At 42.0% G+C, this 19212-nt stretch overlaps 1 protein-coding gene across 2 annotated transcripts; it reads left to right on the forward strand.

Moving 5' to 3' along the window:
• Positions 1–942: 942 nt before the first annotated feature.
• Positions 943–18678, forward strand: kif5aa (kinesin family member 5A, a). 2 transcript variants are annotated; one of them, XM_062392495.1, is made up of 29 exons: positions 943–1494; positions 5117–5204; positions 5291–5364; positions 5703–5807; positions 6014–6062; positions 6178–6233; positions 6320–6407; positions 9002–9126; positions 9226–9330; positions 9804–9952; positions 10815–10963; positions 11082–11254; positions 11677–11745; positions 11890–12096; positions 12740–12886; positions 12970–13158; positions 13340–13457; positions 13574–13635; positions 14106–14215; positions 14337–14438; positions 15089–15149; positions 15333–15404; positions 15808–15912; positions 16301–16517; positions 16635–16809; positions 17072–17151; positions 17352–17391; positions 17671–17753; positions 18522–18678. In XM_062392495.1, the coding sequence occupies exons 1-28, from the start codon at positions 1366–1368 to the stop codon at positions 17744–17746; spliced, it is 3120 nt and encodes a 1039-aa protein (XP_062248479.1). In that variant the 5' UTR covers positions 943–1365; the 3' UTR covers positions 17747–17753; positions 18522–18678. The 2 variants fall into 2 exon arrangements, with proteins under 2 accessions (XP_062248479.1, XP_062248478.1); XM_062392494.1 differs by having other exon boundaries at positions 946–1494; positions 17668–17753.
• The last annotated feature ends 534 nt before the right edge of the window (positions 18679–19212 follow it).

Here is a 19212-nt window from a genome sequence, read left to right on the forward strand (position 1 = left end):
ATTTATCTGAATTTGCGTTTAGCCTGAACTTTGTTGAATATGCATCATATTGATGAGACCTTTTGAACAAAATATATGAAGAAATCACTTTGTAGTAATTGATAACTTGGAAAGAATAAGACTCCTAGTCGTACATTCTTTAAATAATCATAAAATTACAGGTATTACAGATCAAGAAAGTCAACTCTGATTTTCCAAGCCGAACAGACTTAAAACAAAAGTAAAATCACATATGAATAAGTATATATACAAACACAAAAAAACATAATTAATTGAGACTTAAAATATTTATAATTAACCCAAAATTAAGGCTTAAATCACTCGTGGATCTTGGGGAAAATTTGTTGCAGATCCAGATAATTGGATTTAGTGAATTTAACTGTGGCAACATTCTTTATTTTTCTGTTTATTTCTCATCAGTTTATCAGCCTTGGAAAGACACTAAAAATGAACCATGACATCATTAGAGTTCATGAAGATCCTTCAGTTGTGGCTCTGAGGTTTTTAAAAGGTTAAAAGTTTTGCCCTTCTTTAGTCCAGGGATAAGGAAAGAGGATGTCACACCTTGTTAAGCCCTATGAAACAAATTGTGATTTGTGAATATGGGCTTCATAAACAGAATTGACTCAAAAGTCCTCCATGCCCTCCCATGACGGTGTCTTGTGTCTATGAGGACACACAGTCAGGCGTTGGAGAGGGGCCAGAGACTGTATGAAAGAGCGGTTGCGTCATGGGGCCTGGTGGCTGCCTTACGCAAACTAATCAAGTCATCCTTCGCCTCTCTGCTCGGCTGTGACGGCTGGTTTCCGCCTTCCCGTGGGAAGGAGGAGGGAGGGATGCTGAGCTGTGATGCTGATGCTGTGGGTACCACTTTAACGAGACGGATGCAGACCACGCCCTTTCTCGACCCGCCGACAGAGGGCGCTGTGGCGAGCCGAGCACCGTCCCCATCATCTTCATCAGCCGCTTTACCTCCGTGTCCTTCCAGCAGCAGCTCACCTTCAGCCGGACACACGCACGTCCACCGCCGCGCCCGCAAAAAACACACGGCGGATAAATAGCGATCGTCGAACAGAAGAGCCCGAGCAGAGCCAGTGTCGGTGGTTGTAATGATGTAGCGGGTCGTTTCACGGTTTGACTTCAACATCCAGCTCCTTCGCCTCACTGCGACACGGACACACCGACCAGCTGCGCACAAATACATCTGCAGTCGATCTCAGCCCGAACCAGCCGGCCCGTCCTGCGGCCTCCTCTGCACCAAGAAGGTCCAAGTGTCTGCGCATCGCTCTCCCCGAGGCTCCGCGTCCGCCTCCAGCCGCATCTTTCCAGCAGGAAGCAGCGTCCTCCACCAGATCAGTCTGCGCCATGGCCGACGTCCCAGCGGAGTGCAACATAAAAGTGCTGTGTCGCTTTCGCCCCCTCAACCAGTCGGAGATTGTCCGCGGGGACCTGTTCCTGCCCAAATTCCAGGGCGATGACACCGTCTCCGTCGGGGTGAGTATACGAGCGGAGGCGCTTTGTTGTGCACACGCAGGCCCCTCATCCATAAATCATCAGCTGGAGCCTGAGACATCTGTTTGGGTGGTGGGCTGTGCAGCAAAACCTGATCATCGGTGCAGCACATGGAAATATTACATCCCCCCCACCTCATCTGTATTCTGTCTTTACATGACAAAGCAAAAAATAGGTGCAATGTTGTTGTCGTGCGTACTCGGGCCTTTGGAGATCTGCCCTCAATGATATAGGTGCATTGCATTAACTCTAATGAAATGTATAACCTACATCAAATACTTATAGTTCTAGGTTCTAGTTTACTGTATGGACATCAATTCTATCTCAGTGCTTCTGATTCATAACACACTCCAATACAACCTTATAATTAAAATGATGTAATGCATGACAAATTATTTTCCTGGGCCTCATCACTCGAATGATTAAGTTTATTATCCTCTTTCTAATTCATTCTCCGATATAAAGGAGACTCTTTGTTGTTAGTCAGCAGATGCTGGTCTCAGGTCAGTGATGATGTTACATAGACTCTGGGTGACTAGCTGGGTGGACTGAAACCAGACTACACTGTTAACTTGTTGTGAATGATAAACCTTTTCAGGAAACCACAATTCGATTTTGGTCAAAACTGTGAAAATGAAATTGACTAAATATAAAGATTATCAAAATGTATCCAACACAGCAAAACGTCTCCATCTGTTTACCTAATAAAAATGTTGCTCAATCAATTAACTTCGAAAGTAGATGGCTTATTCTAATGTTAGTTTCTAATATAATCACATTTTCTCAATTTTTAATTGGGAGTACGTGCTGTTGATTCGTATTAGCCTTATTCAATATACGTCAATGAAACAAACTCTCATTTCCAGAAGAATTCTTGGAACAACTTGATTTCCATTGGAAACAATCTGAAATAGTCCCACTAGACAAATGGAGTTTAACTACGTAGGCCTATTTGTTTATTTATAATAGTGACTCCACCTTTGCTTTGTGATTCATGGTTACATTTGAAATTCAGAATATCGCACTTGAAATTGATCCCATGCTGAGTTTAAATGAGGTCAAATCAAATTTCAGAGGCTCGTCCATCAATTTCATTCAATTATGTAACTTCAGATCATTAAAAAATGGGGCCAATTAGCATAATACTCTGTTTTATTCAATTTTTGCACACATATATTACTGGTGGTCTCTCTTTAGATTACATTTTTTTTCTTAACCATGCAACTCGTGTGTGACGAGGTTTAAAGGAAACTTAAAGAATAAACAGAGCTCAAAAGAGAGGAATATTCAGCTTTGGGTCAAATGTAGTGAAATGGAGGAATACCATTGGAGGAATACCGTTGGGGGAATGTCGTTGAAACATCCTCCTGTGACAATGGAGACATTTGGACCTGACCTTCCTCTCTCCTCTCAGCATGATGCTGGACAGTAGAGCCAGAAACTGATCCCTCTAATTGCAAGAGGATCAATAATCATTAAACGAGCTCATACATCACTTACTGACCTGCTTTCTCCTTTCTCTGCCTCCATCCCCCTGCCTGTTCCTCTGCCCCTGTCTTTCACCGATCTCTTATTTCTTTCCTCCCCTGTTTTCACTGTCTCTCCTTCGCTCATCCATCTCCATTTTTACGTCTCATTCTGTTCCTCCTCCAGCCGTCCATCCGTCCCTCCCTCCTCATTGCCCCTCTCAGTGGAATCACCCTGTCATGGCGTGCAGAGATGAATCAATCTGTTGATGACATTTCATACGGCTGGCTCGTGTCCTGGCGGCTCGTGTTATTGTGTTGCATTGTGGGCCAGTGTATCAGATGGGAGGGGGGTATTCAGAGGCTTTAAAGGCCTGGTTTATGCAGGGAGGAGCGTCGGGGCTGAGTCACACGTCGGTGTGTCTCACAGAGGTTGTTTGTGCTGTAGGTGGAGCTGCTGTATTGGGGACACATTTTGAAGTAAACAAACCGTACTCCTGTGGATGAAGCCTCCACCATACGCTCTAATGTTTATGATATTTAGTGTTAAGTAAATGGTCTTCATAGACTTTTAACTGAGCTTTAATGTAAATTCATTTCCTGTCTCTTGTTGTTTTTTTGTAGAATGCTAATTCAACCACTTCCCCTGAGACGTCAAAAGATGAATGAATTCTTTGCTCATATTCTAAATGAATGGGTTTCGACGGCTCTCCTGTTTTCTGTAAAAGCCCAAAGTTAAATGAGAAGATTAATACCATTCTCATACGTATCCGAAATATTAATACAAAACTACAACCAGGAGACTGTTAGCTTAGCTTAGTTTAGCACTAAGGCTGGTAATGGAGAAACGTCCAGTCCGGTTCTCTCTGAAGATGAATTCATTTTGTCGTCACTACAAAACAATCTGAAGCAACAAATAGGATGCAACGTGTTAGTGTGAGCTCTGCAGGTTCGATGTGTTGGGCTTAGGATGATCTATATCTGCAGAAATGTAACGTAATATTCATAATTAAATGTTTTCGTCAGCGTATGATCCCTTGGCTGAAACTAAGAATCATTGTCTTCTTGTTACGTTTGACGCAAACTCACTCTAAAACTCTAAATCAGGAGCAGGCTGTTTTCCATCGAGTCCACCATGTTGCTTCGCCATGTTTCTACAGTAGCCCGGAGCAGACAAACCAATCACAGGCTCTAGAGAGGGTCTTTTGCGTTAATGTGCGCTACCTGAAGGTCACCATGGGTTCTCCCACACGCTTTGCAATTAGAGGTTGATGAAGGGCTATTCCATTGGTTGCAATCTGCAATTTGCCCACTAGACATCATATAATCATACACACTGAACATTTTTCCTCCCTGTGTTTCCAGTCTATGTGCTAAGCTAACCATCTCTTGGCTGCAGCTTCATGTTGATCTTTCAGCAGCTTGTAGTAACTCCTGGCGGTAAAGTGAATGAGCCTTCCAATTTATCTTAATAAGTGAACCTACTGAGTTACAGATGCTAATGTAACAGCTCATTAGGACCATAGACTGTATATAACTGTGGTTGACCCATCTCCACTTCCAGAAATGAAGCTTAAATATGTTTTTGTATTTCATAATCTCAGGAAACGTTTCTAACCTTAAAGAAATACATTTGTTGCATGTTTTCAACAGCAATATATTGTGTTGGATAATAGCGTTAATATTTGTTTTTTCAAGAGAGTTGCACTTTTTTTAGATGAGTGTACATCCTATTCTTGGTGTCTTTATATTCAGGCCAATGAGGATGAGTCAGTCACTGAGCGACTCACAGAGCTGACATCATTTCCCAAAGCTTACGTACATAGACGACTCGCTTTCGGGGGAAGTGTTTTAAAAAAAATTGAATTTGGTTTCAGACAATAGATTACAGTTGATATTCAATATCAAAGTTGATGTTTTTATTTTTTTCAGTGATTGTCATTATTTCACCCTTATTAGTTTCCTTCCAGTCACTTCATAGCTAACACGTGCTCTGTTAAAGAATTCAGACATATACGATTAATTACAGAACTTTCAAAATTGATTAGTTGAAACCTGGAAATTTCCACAAAGGTTGGTGATAAATGTTCTCTCATATGTCCCTTTATTAACTGTGATGTTGTTCATGTTCCTCACAGGGGAGGTCCTATGCCTTTGACCGTGTGTTTCCAACCAACACCACCCAGGAGCAGGTGTACAACACCTGTGCTAAGCAGATTGTCAAGGGTATTTATGAATAGCCTATTTCCAAATATTAAGAAGTACCTCAAATATGCACTGTGGTCTCATTTCTTGTTTTTTTTGTCTGGTAGATGTGCTGGGTGGCTACAATGGCACTATTTTCGCATATGGACAGACCGCCTCCGGGAAGACTCACACCATGGAGGTGCACTTTTCATTTAACTAAATATATGCAGTGTTTGTACTGTAAATTTGTTTTCTTCTGTTCTGGTCATTTTATAGAATAAATAAAACACTTTGAACATGTCTTCACCAGATTCATTTTAATGTTACTTCAACCATTTGAAAATGACCCTGTCTTCTCTCCTACTGGATTTCTGTTTTGAATGACACCATGTATTTCATCTTTATTAATTGATTCTCTGTCATTATATATATATGTGATTATGACAGAATGCTCTTACTTTCCTTTACTTTGAATTAACAGACATGATCATTTTATATCATTTTTGTATTAACACCCAGTGATACTTTTATCTGCAGGGCAAACTCCACGACCCTCACCAGATGGGTATTATTCCTCGCATCGCCGAGGACATTTTCAACCACATCTTTGCAATGGATGAAAACCTTGAATTCCACATCAAGGTATGTGAGGAATTAATGTCTTATGTTGTGTTATTGGGTCGGTTTGTGTGTGTCCACTCTCTCCCTGTATCCACAGTTCAGTTTTGTTTTTGATTAGTATAATAATAATTTAACTTTTGTCTCTTGTTGCTCGAATTTTAATGCTGTAAAACAAGTAAACACAATTTGTTGGGGGGGTTTAATAAATGTCCTTTCTTCCTCAACAGGTTTCCTACTTTGAAATCTACATGGACAAAATCCGTGACCTGCTGGATGGTTAGTGCTTATAAGTACTTTGAGTTTCCAGACTACAATAATGTGTAATGCACCACCACAACTACTTCGTTTTCAGAACTTGAATAAACTATTATAATCCTTCTTTATTTTTCAGTGACAAAGACCAACCTGTCTGTCCATGAGGATAAGAATAGGGTGCCCTATGTGAAGGTTTGTGACAGTTCTGTTTTACATAGTGTCAAAAATCAGTCTTCAGTAGATCCTCTGCATTAAATCTGTCCCCTGTTCCGTGGCAGGGATGCACTGAGCGTTTCGTCTCCAGCCCTGATGAGGTCATGGATGTGATCGACGAGGGCAAAAGCAACCGTCACGTGGCTGTGACCAGTGAGTCCTTTTTTGATATTCTGATATTTGATCACATTACTTGAATATTAGAAATCGTCGTTACATATATTTAAAAAGAGCGATACAAATTTTCCCAGTGAAACATGTTCAGCTCTTGACAGTAGCAGGAAGTCTTCTTACCGCTCCACTTGCGCATGAGAGCACGTGGTCGTGGTTTCTCGTCGGTGGCGCTCGCAGCTCGTCACTGATGCGTGAACTCATCGCTGAGTGGCCTGTTATTGTGTCCTGTTATGTCATCTTTGTGTTACAGTGTGTTATACTATTCCAGATGCTTTTAACAATGCTCAAAGACACTTTACATTGGTTTAATAAAACACAAGCAAGTAAAACAAATAACTAAAACTAGACGATAATCTGTGGCAGGGCAGTGTTCAGTCAACTAGCATCAGGGTTTTTACTTTTAATTATGTTTCAACAATAAAAGCTCCGGGATCTGACGTAATCCCTGCTCTTGGTTTTCTCCTCTGAGCTGCTGACTCACTCCCTTTGGTCCAGTAATAACGTCTGACTAATGACTCCAGTACCGATCAGTGTGATGCAGTAGCTTCAGCCTTGGCTCACAAACGGTATTAAAGCATAAAGATAACAGATGACTTCATTACCATTTAATTAGGTTAGTCATTATACTCATTCATTTCAGTAGATATGTAATATATTGAAAGACAAAACACATTATTGATAAGGAATATATTGGTTTTACCTGTTTATCTGTATGAGACATAATTGAAGTGTAATTATAATTGTTTTTTTAAGCAAAGAATAATTTTTGATGAAACAAGTTTGAATACCTGCTATCATTGCAGATTTGGTGTTTTCAGGTATCTCAAAAGAAAAAATAATAAAAATACAATAAAGAAACCTCCTCTGAGAACTCTATCAGCAATAAAGCAGTATATGTACTGCCTTGTTTATTTAATGAATGAAAATATTCATTTATTATTTCTGAGTCAGAGTCCTTTGCTGAATTTGACCGCAGAGAGGTGAAAAAAGAGTGGGATCAGATGAAGTCTGGGATTCTCTGATCACAACAAAAACACAGGGACTCCTTCACTATAAATACATCTCAACCCATTCAGTCCTTTCTTCAGAGTTAATGCATCTTCAGAGTGAGACTTGCATTAAAAATATAGTTAATTGAATATAGGATCAAATTAAAGGCTAGTGCTGTTCAAAATGTGTTTACATCAGTAATGTAACACTGGAGTCCAGCTACTGACAGTTTCTGTGCAGACATCAGCACTGACTCATCTACAGAGTGTCTCTGGTTGGAGACTAGTGGGTCTTAATGGATTCAAATCCAAGGCTCAGATCAATAGTCTGTTGCAGAGCACTATAAAAGAACACTGGTGTCATAAATCATCCATCCATTGAACTGATCTGTTACCAGTCTCTTACCAGACGGACCAATGAAACGCAACTCCTCCTCCTCCTACTTAGTTGCAGCTCGTTCTGGTAGAAGATGAGCCCCTGCTGCATGTTAAAATTATATAAGTATTCATTTCTGCCTCTGTGTTATGACTTTGAATTACACAGTGTCATCGAAAAGGGGATTGAATAAGATCCGCTCATATATATATTATGTAAAGAATCATGTGAGCTTTCATTTGTATAGATTTTTTGTTTTTCAGAGAGATGATGGATGTGTATGATTGACAGATGACAAATGAAATAGATCATATCTCGTTTAAATAATGAAAGGGGAAAGTAACTCACACTAAGAGAAGGACAGATCTGCGGAGCAGAAATCATATTTCTTAAAATACAAAGTATTTTAATGGTAATTATGTGATAAGAATCCAATTCTACAACAATCCAGCCTGACGAGTTGGATGAATGTACGCAGCAGCGGGCCAGATTTAGTGAGAGCTCCTCAGCCTGTTTCCTGTCGGTGCTTGCTGACTCACCGTGCTGCAGAGGGGTGGGCTGATAGCAGACACTGAGCTCAGGCCCTTAGATATCATCTTGGAGAAACCTGAACTCTCTGACTCTGAGGACGCCCAATAAAGCTACAGGCATTCAGATCAGTCTTATCTGCACTGGGAGTGGGGACTTATTTCTGCTTCAGTGGATGCCTGTTAAAAAGGATGTGCATATCAAATACCCACGCACTGCTCTGAATTCCCGAACATAAATGGGAGGAAAAAGTTGTCATGATCGTAAACACTGCTGATACTTAACAGGAGAAAGTCACATAGAAAAGAGTTTGTCTGCTCTAAAACATCTATGTCCTCATTGATTTAAAAAAAAAAAAATCGGCCTGGTGGCTGAATGTTTATAGTGAACGCCACACAATAACATAATCTTTAAAATAAACGTCTTTAATAACAGATGATCAATGGAAGTCCCTCTTTCAATTTCTACTGTGAGAATGTTATTTCCTTGGTTTGGATAATAAAATTCCTAAATAAAACAAGGCTAAAAGTCCAAGGTGATTATATCTCATTCCTGAATTCTTGACTTTCCCTCTAAAACACTAATTCCAACACCAATTGAAGATGGAACTTGTACAGTAAGTTCTGACTGCACTCAAACCTCTGGTGTTTGTTTCCCCGACTGTTTCTGTCCCTGTTCAGACATGAACGAGCACAGCTCCCGCAGCCACAGCATCTTCCTGATCAACATCAAGCAGGAGCATGTGGAGACTGAGCAGAAGCTCTGTGGAAAGCTCTACCTGGTCGATCTGGCTGGCAGTGAGAAGGTGGGACACACTCTGCATCACCTGCAGCTCATCCTATCTTCAGAGATTTTGTTTTTTAACAGTTGTTTGATTCTGAGCTGTGCATTGTGTTTCCTCCAGGTGAGTAAGACCGGAGCTGCAGGAGCTGTCCTGGATGAGGCTAAAAACATCAACAAGTCTCTCTCTGCTCTGGGAAACGTCATCTCTGCGTTGGCTGAGGGCACGGTGAGTCACTCCCACCCGAACTCATTCAACAAATTATTTTGGTGACCGCATCTGTCTTGAGCCAATATATGAGACATTTATGGATCTGATGTAAATTAGTCGATATATTTCCTTTTTTTCAATTTAGGCAAAATGAAATTTGAAATTGAAAGATTTATTTGTGGAATCTGACAAAATAAACTGAAACATGTGGAGTTCTCCTTCATTCCTACAAATGGGACTCTATATAATGTGGCAAATCTCCATCTCATTTCTGAGACTCATGTACTGCAGCTCTGTCACTTTTCTTATTTCTGCCGACTCAACATGTTTGACTGTCAATCACCAAAACTGTCACTGGTACTTTTAAGATGAGTTCAATCCAGCACAATCAATGTATCCTCTTCTTCTCTCCTCCTCTCCTCCCCCCTCTGCGTCGCTCTTCCTCCCCCATCCTCTCTCTTCCTCTCTCCTCCTCTTCCTCTCTCCTTCAGAAATCTCACGTGCCGTATCGTGACAGCAAAATGACCCGCATCCTGCAGGACTCCCTCGGTGGCAACTGTCGCACCACCATGTTCATCTGCTGCTCTCCCTCCAGCTACAACGACACAGAGACCAAGTCGACTCTGATGTTTGGCCAACGGTAGATACCCCTGTCTTTGGAAAGAAACCATGCTTTTCAGAATAAAACATTGTAGATTTGAAATAACCTCTACATTAAGCAGGAAAACAAACTGAAGCAGGATGGTGACCATGTTTGACTAATATCAAGACATGGCAGGTGCACAATTACACTGCACACTTCACTGTTGTTATCATCATAGTTACTGATGACTTTAAGTAGTTTCACTCATGAGGAGGAAAACAAGGCAGAGTTCATCTAATTTGGATTGAGATCAATAATCTGTTTTTTTCCCGGACCCGATGGAACCTTTCCTGGTTAAGTAAAGGTTAAAAAAGAAGTTTTGAATTTTACTCAAGGAAGAAAGCAATCCACAAAACGTGATTTATGTTTTTCCGCATCTTGCTGTGTTGATTATTGTTCCCCTATTACAGTAAGTAGGCCAATGAGTTAGTTTGGGCATACCCTAAAATCCAAACAGAGAAGATGCAGATGCTAAACAACACTGTTCACTTGAATAAAACCCGTTGCAATGTACATATCAAAGTACATTTATTCAAGTATTGTGCCCAAGTACAATTTAGAGGTATTGTACTTTATGCTGCTTTATTTCTCCATATTTCATAGGGAAATATGGTACTTTCTATTCCACTACATTTATTTGATATATTTATTGACAAGGTTGCACTTTGAACTTCACCACACATTGGATAATATAAGAAGCTTTTAAAATAAAACACTTTTTATGATTAAACCAGTAAATGCAGCCACATCTCAGATACACATCAGTTGTGAACAGCTCCACCAAAATTTCTTATTGAAGTGGTTTTAGGTGAGATACTTCAAAGATGTGTTAATCGGGGACTCTGTGTCTTTGTCACAGTGCCAAGACCATCAGGAACACCGCCTCCATCAACCTGGAGCTGACGGCGGAGCAGTGGAAGAAGAAGTTTGAGAAGGAGAAGGAGAAGAACAAAACCATGAAGGATGCCATCACCAAGCTGGAGGCCGAGCTCAACCGCTGGAGGAATGGTGAGTCATCGATATTTTCCGACTGAGAGACTTTCACAAGAAGCCTTGTCTCTGCAGCATAACAGCAACTCTAGCGCACATGTTTTGATGTCCTGTGGTACCTCATCCCTGCCTTCAGGAGAAGAGGTGCCTGAGACAGAGCAGACTACGGCCGACGTGGTGATCCATACTGTGGAGGAGCGCCCCATTCTGGACAACGACACCTCCTCCATTGTGGTCCGTATTTCCGAGGAGGAGCGTCAGAAGTACGAGGAGGAGATCAGGAAGCTGTACAAGCACCTGGATGACAAGGTTCAAACGCACAAACATTGTTGTTACATTAGATAGAGACAATACAGAGGTTTGAGTCCTGAGACTTGACAATCCACTGGTTCGGTTTGGACCCAGCCCTTTGCTGCGTGTCTTACCACCCACTTGTTCTCCTATTTCAGACTTTCTGGCTGTAGAAACAACAAATAGAAACAACTTAGGTCTCACTTTTCAATTGAACGGTATATTTGCAGATATGTATTACTTATATTATATTTCAGAAGATAATAGTTTATTTAATCAAAGATTATACAAACCCCTGAAACGCATTATTCCCTGAAATTTCATTATGGATTTATAAATATTAGGCAAGATGAATCTGTCTGTGTCACGGCTGATTATACACTCATGCAAGTTCTCCAGTGCGGGTGGTACTGATGTTGGATTTTCTATCATTAATACAGGATGATGAGATCAATCTGCAGTGCCAGTTTGTGGAGAAACTGAAGCAGCAGATGATGGACCAGGATGAGGTGGGTACACGCTAACACACACACACGCACAAACACGCACACACACACACACACACACACACAAACACACACACACACACACATTTTAAAGCCTCTCTAATTGTCTCCCTATCATTGACACTCACCATGTTTCCCTTCCTCCAGCTCCTGGCCTCATCCCGTGGGGACGGGGACAAGGTCCAGGCTGAGCTTGGCAGGCTGCAGGTGGAGAGTGACTGTGCCAAGGCTGAGGTGAAGGAGGTGCTTCAGGCTCTGGAGGAGCTGGCCATCAACTATGACCAGAAGAGCCAGGAGGTGGAGGAGAAAGGCCTGCAGAACCAGCTGCTGGCCGACCAACTGGCCCAGAAAATGGTATGTTTTAAGATGTATGGTGTGTGTTTGTGCTGAAGTCAGAAGCTGGAGGTGCAACAGAAAGATCCAGTCACTAGCTGACTGCCCCACTGAGACAAACAGCTGCTGTAGCAGTGCAGTTGATCATGAATAAAACAAAATGCAGGAATGAGATTGCAATCAGGTAACGGAGGAAACTCTTTAGAGCATTTTTACACAGTTTATTTACTCCACCAAGGAGGTTAAGTCCTCGTATGTTTTTCGTTACCTCAATCATGGAGATTTATTTGTTTGTTAGTTAGTTATCAGGACAATGCAAAAAATACTAGATGGATACAAGAGGGATGGTGGAAGAATGTGGTTACATTTACCCTACATTTACCCTGCTATATTTTATACATATTTTACCTGAAGGTGGCGCTGTAGGTAGCAACTTGATCATTTTAAATGGCTTTTTCTCATTGGTCATGAATCTGACTCTCATGAAATCATACATAAACCATCCATATACAAAGTCCTAATGCTCCTCGAACTGGTTTTAGAAATTAGATATATAAATTATGGCATCCATCACCAAGTCAGTGAGTTGTATGTCCCTCTGTAGTTTGAGATCTGGAGGATCTAGTTTGTTAGAAAAGTTACTGACTCTTCTTCTGTGTGACAGGCCAGTCTGATGGAGCTGGAGGCGGAGCTGTCTCGTATGCAGGAAGTGAGCGGTCAGCAGAGGAAACGCATCGCTGACGTCCTCAACGGCCTGATGAGGGACCTCAGTGAGTTCAGCACCATCGTGGGCAACGGCGAGATCAAGCTGGTGAGTGGAATCCCAAGCGTTGACTGACGTTTCAAACAGACGGCCGAACAGATACTGATCTGCATCTCTCCTCCGACCTGCAGCCGGTGGAGATCAGCGGCGCCATCGAGGAGGAGTTCACGGTGGCTCGCCTCTACATCAGCAAGATCAAGTCGGAGGTGAAGAGCATGGTGAAGCGCTGCCGACAGCTGGAGATCATGCAGCTGGAGTGCCACCGCAAGATGGAGGAGACTGGGAGGGAGCTCTCCTCCTGCCAGCTCCTCATCTCTCAGGTGAGGGACGGAGGGAGGGAGACAGGAAGGGATGTGGCACCAATAAAGTGATGTAGCTTGGAAAAACTGAACCAGGCAAAATTGAGAAAGTGAAATGTATTTGTAGAGAATCTTCATGCTCATCGTGGCGGGGTTTTAAGGCACCCTTTGTGATCTGATGTGGGTGATTGTGTTTGTGCAGCACGAGGCTAAGATCCGCTCTCTGACGGAGTACATGCAGAGTGTGGAGCACAAGAAGAGGCTGCTGGAGGAGAGCCACGACTCGCTGAGCGAAGAGCTGGCCAAGCTGCAAGACCAGGGTAACATGACAACAGTGAAATACTTAATATGCAAGCAAGAGAAAACTGTGCTACTGTAATGTATATTGGGAATTTATTATGTGTTAACTAAATGCTTCTTTCCGTCATTTTTCCAGATAACTCCCTGCTCGAGGGGAAGGATGCAGAGAAGGGCGAGATTGAGGAGGGAAATGTGAAGGTAAGAAGATACTTTAAATTCTGACATGGGAACGGAGGAAATCAGCTTCAAAGAATGGAGAAGTGAGCTGGCTTTGAAAGCTTCTTTTGAGCAGCTCAGTTACAGAGTTACAGCTCAAATATTTCCAGTAAGATCCTGGGCTCTTGTTTGGAAATGTGAGTCACCATGACTCATCCCTGATCTATGTATCTTGTGATTTTTATGCTCAGCAAATCAGCAAAAGCTGTAATATAATGTACATGTTATCTTTTATAGTTATTTATTTCTTTTCAACATACATACATTTAAATTGTCTGTAAATGTGTAATATCACATGTACTTGTTCTTCACATCACATTTTTTTGTGTGATGTCCTTCCTCCTATTCAGCGTGCTTTCTCCCGCCATGGTCAAACAGATTTAGTTGATTTAAAATGTTATTGTATTAGAACTTTCTGAGAGACTTTGTGCATGTGCTCTTTTCAAATGCAGAAGACTGTCCGTCAGCAGGGAGATTCCCACCGCGGCATCCATCACCAGCAGCTGACCCGCCTGCGGGACGAGATCAATGAGAAGCAGAGGGTCATCGATGAGCTAAATGAGTCCGTGACCATCTTTATTCATTATTTCTATCTTTACACAAAGATTATCATTAGGGTTCATAATTTGCTCATATTCATTTGCTTTATCCTCCTGAACGTGAGTGTGTGTTCTCTCCTCCAGTCGTAACTCTAAGATGGAGCTGGAGCTGGCTCAGGTTCGGGCGGACTTTGAGCGTCTGAAGAGTCAGGACAACTCCAAGAGCGAGCGCCTGGAGGAGCTCTCGTAAGTGTCAGGGAAATCCTGGACTCATGAGAGTCAGTACATGTTGATGATTGGGGGCATAATGATCAACACCTCTATAGAGGATGTTAAATATTAGAGGAGTGATTGGACACAGTCCAGTCTACCTCAAAGATGCTGAAAGTTAGGGGGCTTCAGCATCACCTACTGGTGAGGGAGAGCAACAACAAGGCAATACAGTTTTCTAAAATCAATTAAATAATCTTTAATCAGATTTTCTACAGTAACCTTTTGACAGTAGCATAGTAGCAGACCGAAAATTCTGCCATTATTTTTTATATTTAAATCCATTTTTAACACATTCAGTATATTTTCTGTGGCACAGATGAGTCATAGTTGACGTTAGACGTAAACTGATGTGTATTTTCTTATTTTGGAAATAGACCCTTAAGCTAAGTTAGCTGATTGTTTGCTTCTGAGCATCAAATGTTGCACTTTCAAATCAATAAGAATAATCACTGTCTAGACTTCATCTTACACCCTCAACACTGACAGACTTCCAGCGTCCCTGGTTTATCTCCTCATTAGATTCAAGAACAGGAAACTCAAAGCTCAAAACAAAATACTACAATGTTCTGACATATAAACAAATATCGTCATGTTTAAAATGAGAGTTTTGTTGTTTCTGTCAGATTCCTGCATGAACGTCATGAGCAGACCAAACAGGACTTGAGGGGTCTGGAGGAGACTGTCGTGAGTAAAATATAACTACTTCATCTTTCTGCCTGCGTCTGCTCTGAAACATTGTCCCCTGCTGTGTCTCTCTCTTTCTGTCCTTGTACCGTTCAGTCGTGTCTTACCTCAGTCTGTCTCTCCTTTCCTTCATATTAAACTATGTTAAACAACTAACCTTGTCTCATTCTGTCTGTTCTTCAGGCCCGCGAACTCCAGACCCTCCACAACCTGCGCAAGCTGTTCGTTCAAGACCTCACGTCGAGGGTTAAAAAAGTAAGCAGCTGGTAAACAGGAGGCCGCGACTCTGGATGTTTTTGGTTTTCATTATAAGAGGGCTTTAAGGAATCTTTGACCTTAATTCTGCTCCCGGATCAACCTATAACTAAAAACAACATCCATAATCCCTCTCATCCTTTTGACCTTTAGATAGGATGTATGAGACACAAGAAATTTACTTTAAATATAGAATAGTGGAATAAACTGAGGAAGTATCCAGAGGCCCAAAGACGTAATATCGCACCATGCAAAATACTAGATGATTAACTAGTAACTTTGGGCATTTGACCTTTCCTTTTTTTCCTACTTGCAATGTTGTGGTCTATCACCGAGCTGTAAGCTCACCACCTTACTTTCTATTTTATTTTTTCATCTTTTTGCTCCGCTGTCTCTCCGGCAGAGTTCCGAAATGGAACCTGATGATAGTGGGGGGTCTTGCACCCAGAAGCAGAAGATTTCCTTTCTTGAGAATAACCTGGACCAACTTACAAAGGTTCACAAACAGGTAAGACACACATCAAGAGCCTGAAACTTCACCTGTAACTTTCACTGATGTAAACACTGCTCGCAGGTTGCACTGCTTTTATATCCTTATAGTACATTAGACTGGGAGACTGGTGTTTTCATTCCAAGAGACACAGCAGTAATTTGCTCATTATTTGTAACAATTAATTTACTTAACATAAGTTAAACATGTTTTAAGTGAATCGAAAATAAATTTAAGTGGCTGGAAAAGTCGCGGATAGATTTGAATCAATTATCTTCTCACATTACACATTATTGGAACTGGGGGCCTTTTATTTAATTCAACCAGCAACTTGAAGCTGCACTACATTTTTCTCTCCTCTCTCGAGTGTCGTTCTTTCTCTCTCATCTGTCTCTCTCCCGTCCAGCTGGTTCGTGACAATGCAGATCTGCGCTGTGAGCTTCCAAAGCTGGAGAAACGGCTTCGGTCTACTGCTGAGAGAGTTAAGGCCCTGGAGACTGCACTGAGGGACGCCAAGGAGGGCGCCATGATGGACCGCCGCCGCTATCAGCAGGAGGTCGACCGCATCAAGGACGCCATGAGAGCCAAGAACGCCATGCGTCGCCCCCACGCAGCACAGATCGGTACTGCACTTCGGTCAAATCGTTTGACTGAATTAATTAATTAATTAATAATGGGAAATATATTTATATTTTACAATGACACAGCTGAACCCTAACATCACTCTTTCATCCCGACAGCCAAGCCGGTGAGACCGAAGCAGCTGCCAAGTTGCTCTCCCACAAATCCGTTCTACACCTACATCCGTGCCACTGAACACGCCAACACCTACAGCAACGCCCTCTTCCAAGGAAGCGCATCACAGCAGAGCGCCGCCAGCGCCACCTGCAGCCCCAACTCTGTCCAGAGCAACACGTGAGTGTGACCTGTTCTGCCTCTGCCTGATGTTACCCAGTGTTAATGTCAGGTCCATGGTTAGGCCGGTTCATCGCTAGTCCATCAGAGATCCATTAAACAGGCACGTCTTTATATAAAGAGAGCAAACAAACTGTATCATATGAACACACTGTATACACGATTATCTACTTTTGTTATTTTCAAATGATTAAGGATCTTCATTTGTAACTTCACATACTGTGCCAGGGTTTTAATTTGTTCTCTCCTGTGTTCTACGCAGAGTTTCCACAGCACTGGGCTACAGAGCAGGCAAATATAATGGAGACATCCTGGAGTCCTTCCCACTCAACATTGACAATGGTACCTGTATGCAGTATAATGATCAATAATGTATTTGACAATAATACTATGTACATGATGATGTATTTGATTACAAAATGGGTTTTAATATGTCATTGTATCAATTAATATCAATTAATTCAAGTCATTTGTATTACTAAAGAAGTATTAGTATGGACCGTTTCGATAAATAAATAAATCCAACCACTCTTTTGTTACAGGTAACAACCTCAGTGGAACGAGAGACATCAATGACAACAGGTGAGGACTTGAGCTGCTTCTTGTTTCTAGTCACTTGATCTGTTTGAAAATAAACTCTATTCTAGATTAAACAGGGATTTTACTCCTAAATAATAATTTATTATTTTCTGTTGGAAAATGATGTGAAAGGAAAATGTTAAATACTGGTCAGTTTGGCTGCTGGTCTTCATTGAGCTGATACTAAATGCGTCGTCCAGTAAGAGTTGTTTGCAGTAAATTATAATGACAGAGTTGGTTGTGCACTGAGTATGAAGTTTGTGTGTCCTTTGCATTAAGGAGTGATGTTCACTGTGGCAGCGAGGTGGATGATACAAACAGGCACTACATCGTTCAGCAGGAGACAGCTGCGAGTTAATCCCAGGGTAACTAACCACAAACACACGCACACACACACACAAACACACACACAAACACATACAAACACAAAGGAGGCTTTGGTTGGTTGCAGGTAAACAGGAGACAAAAGAGGCGGAACACATTGACCGAAATGCAGCAGCTTTTAAATGTATCTACATTAATATACAGATAGGTGTTAAAAGAGATCAGCAGACATTTCATTTGACCTAAAACATATACAAAGTATACAAGTATCTCTGTTATATTTTGTGTGGAGAAATGTTCTAAATGTGTGATAAAGAAACCAGATGGACTGTAAACAGTGTAAGGAGCATCTTAGCCCAGATATCTGCTGTTTACACCGGAGGCCCCGAAATATTGGCCATTGCCTCCAGAGGCTGATTCTTCCACATGGGCTCCGAGATTGCATTATCAAAACTTCATGAGTTGATTAGAAAAAAAATATTTGAACTGAAACGAAAGCATAAACCCATCCTGAGCAGCTTGTTTTCACTGACCTCCAGCCATTGCACTTCTCGTTCTCCCTCAGTGATGTCACAGGTGTACTCCAGGAACCTGTGACATCACTGCCGGCTGCATAACAATTTCAACTAAGCACATTTCTGTCGGCAGATAAATGCACTCCTCGAAGTGTACGCAGCCAAACTCTGGGGGGGGGGGGGGGGGGGGTTCAATTTCATGAGTTTTATTAATTACAAATGATTAATATGGTGTGTCCAAATCAATCTTTCCAAATGATGACCACCTCTTATTCTCTCTCTCTCTCTCTCTAGATTTGTGACCAAACACTGTTTCCAACCATGGACCCTCCCCTCCCATCTGCATGCAGCCCGTCCCCCTGTCCCTCCACTGCATCACTGATGAAGACGATGATGAGGATCTGTAGCCCTGTATTCTAATTACTAGCTGAAGCCCCCCCCCCCCCCCCCCCCCCCCCGCTCTTATGGTGACCACCCTCATCGTCAGGTTTGGGATCGGCTCCACTCCAGTTCAGTCAGTGCAAGAAATACATCAAATCAGATGTTTTTATAGTTACAGAATAACCACAACGAATTTGACCACAATTTGCGAGAAGATGCCTTTGATGCTGATTAACCCCCCGAGGTGTTTGAACTGAGGTGGGTCTGACTCCATCCCTGAACACCTAGTACACACATGTTGTAAATAATAGTGCTGTATACTCCAGTAGAGGTTTTCGACCAGCAACTGTTTGTGGGAGCGCACAGCCTCCACCGTCCCCCGCACACGTCTCCTGTAGGGCATCACGTGGACGACATACAGTAGGCACACATGACCTTCTTTCTCAGTCGTAAATAAGAGCATAGTGTAGTGCCGGCTTGTAACAGAAGACCCACGCTCTTCATGCATGTTAGCGGGTTAGCTTTCAAATTGTTGCATGTCATGATTCCACTCAGGAGCTGGAATGCCACGCGTGAAGCGTCTGATCGACTCCGACAGATGCCC

The sequence above is a fragment of the Platichthys flesus genome, chromosome 7, assembly GCF_949316205.1.
Source record: "Platichthys flesus chromosome 7, fPlaFle2.1, whole genome shotgun sequence".
Taxonomy (NCBI): domain Eukaryota; kingdom Metazoa; phylum Chordata; class Actinopteri; order Pleuronectiformes; family Pleuronectidae; genus Platichthys; species Platichthys flesus.

Excerpts from the sequence above, each read along its gene's own strand:
- kif5aa (XM_062392494.1), top strand. The coding sequence starts at position 1,366 with ATGGCCGACGTCCCAGCGGAGTGCAACATAAAAGTGCTGTGTCGCTTT. Across the intron at positions 6,063-6,177 it reads AATCCGTGACCTGCTGGATG|TGACAAAGACCAACCTGTCT; the intron begins GTTAGTGCTTAT and ends TTTATTTTTCAG. Across the intron at positions 15,405-15,807 it reads TCACGTCGAGGGTTAAAAAA|AGTTCCGAAATGGAACCTGA; the intron begins GTAAGCAGCTGG and ends TCTCTCCGGCAG.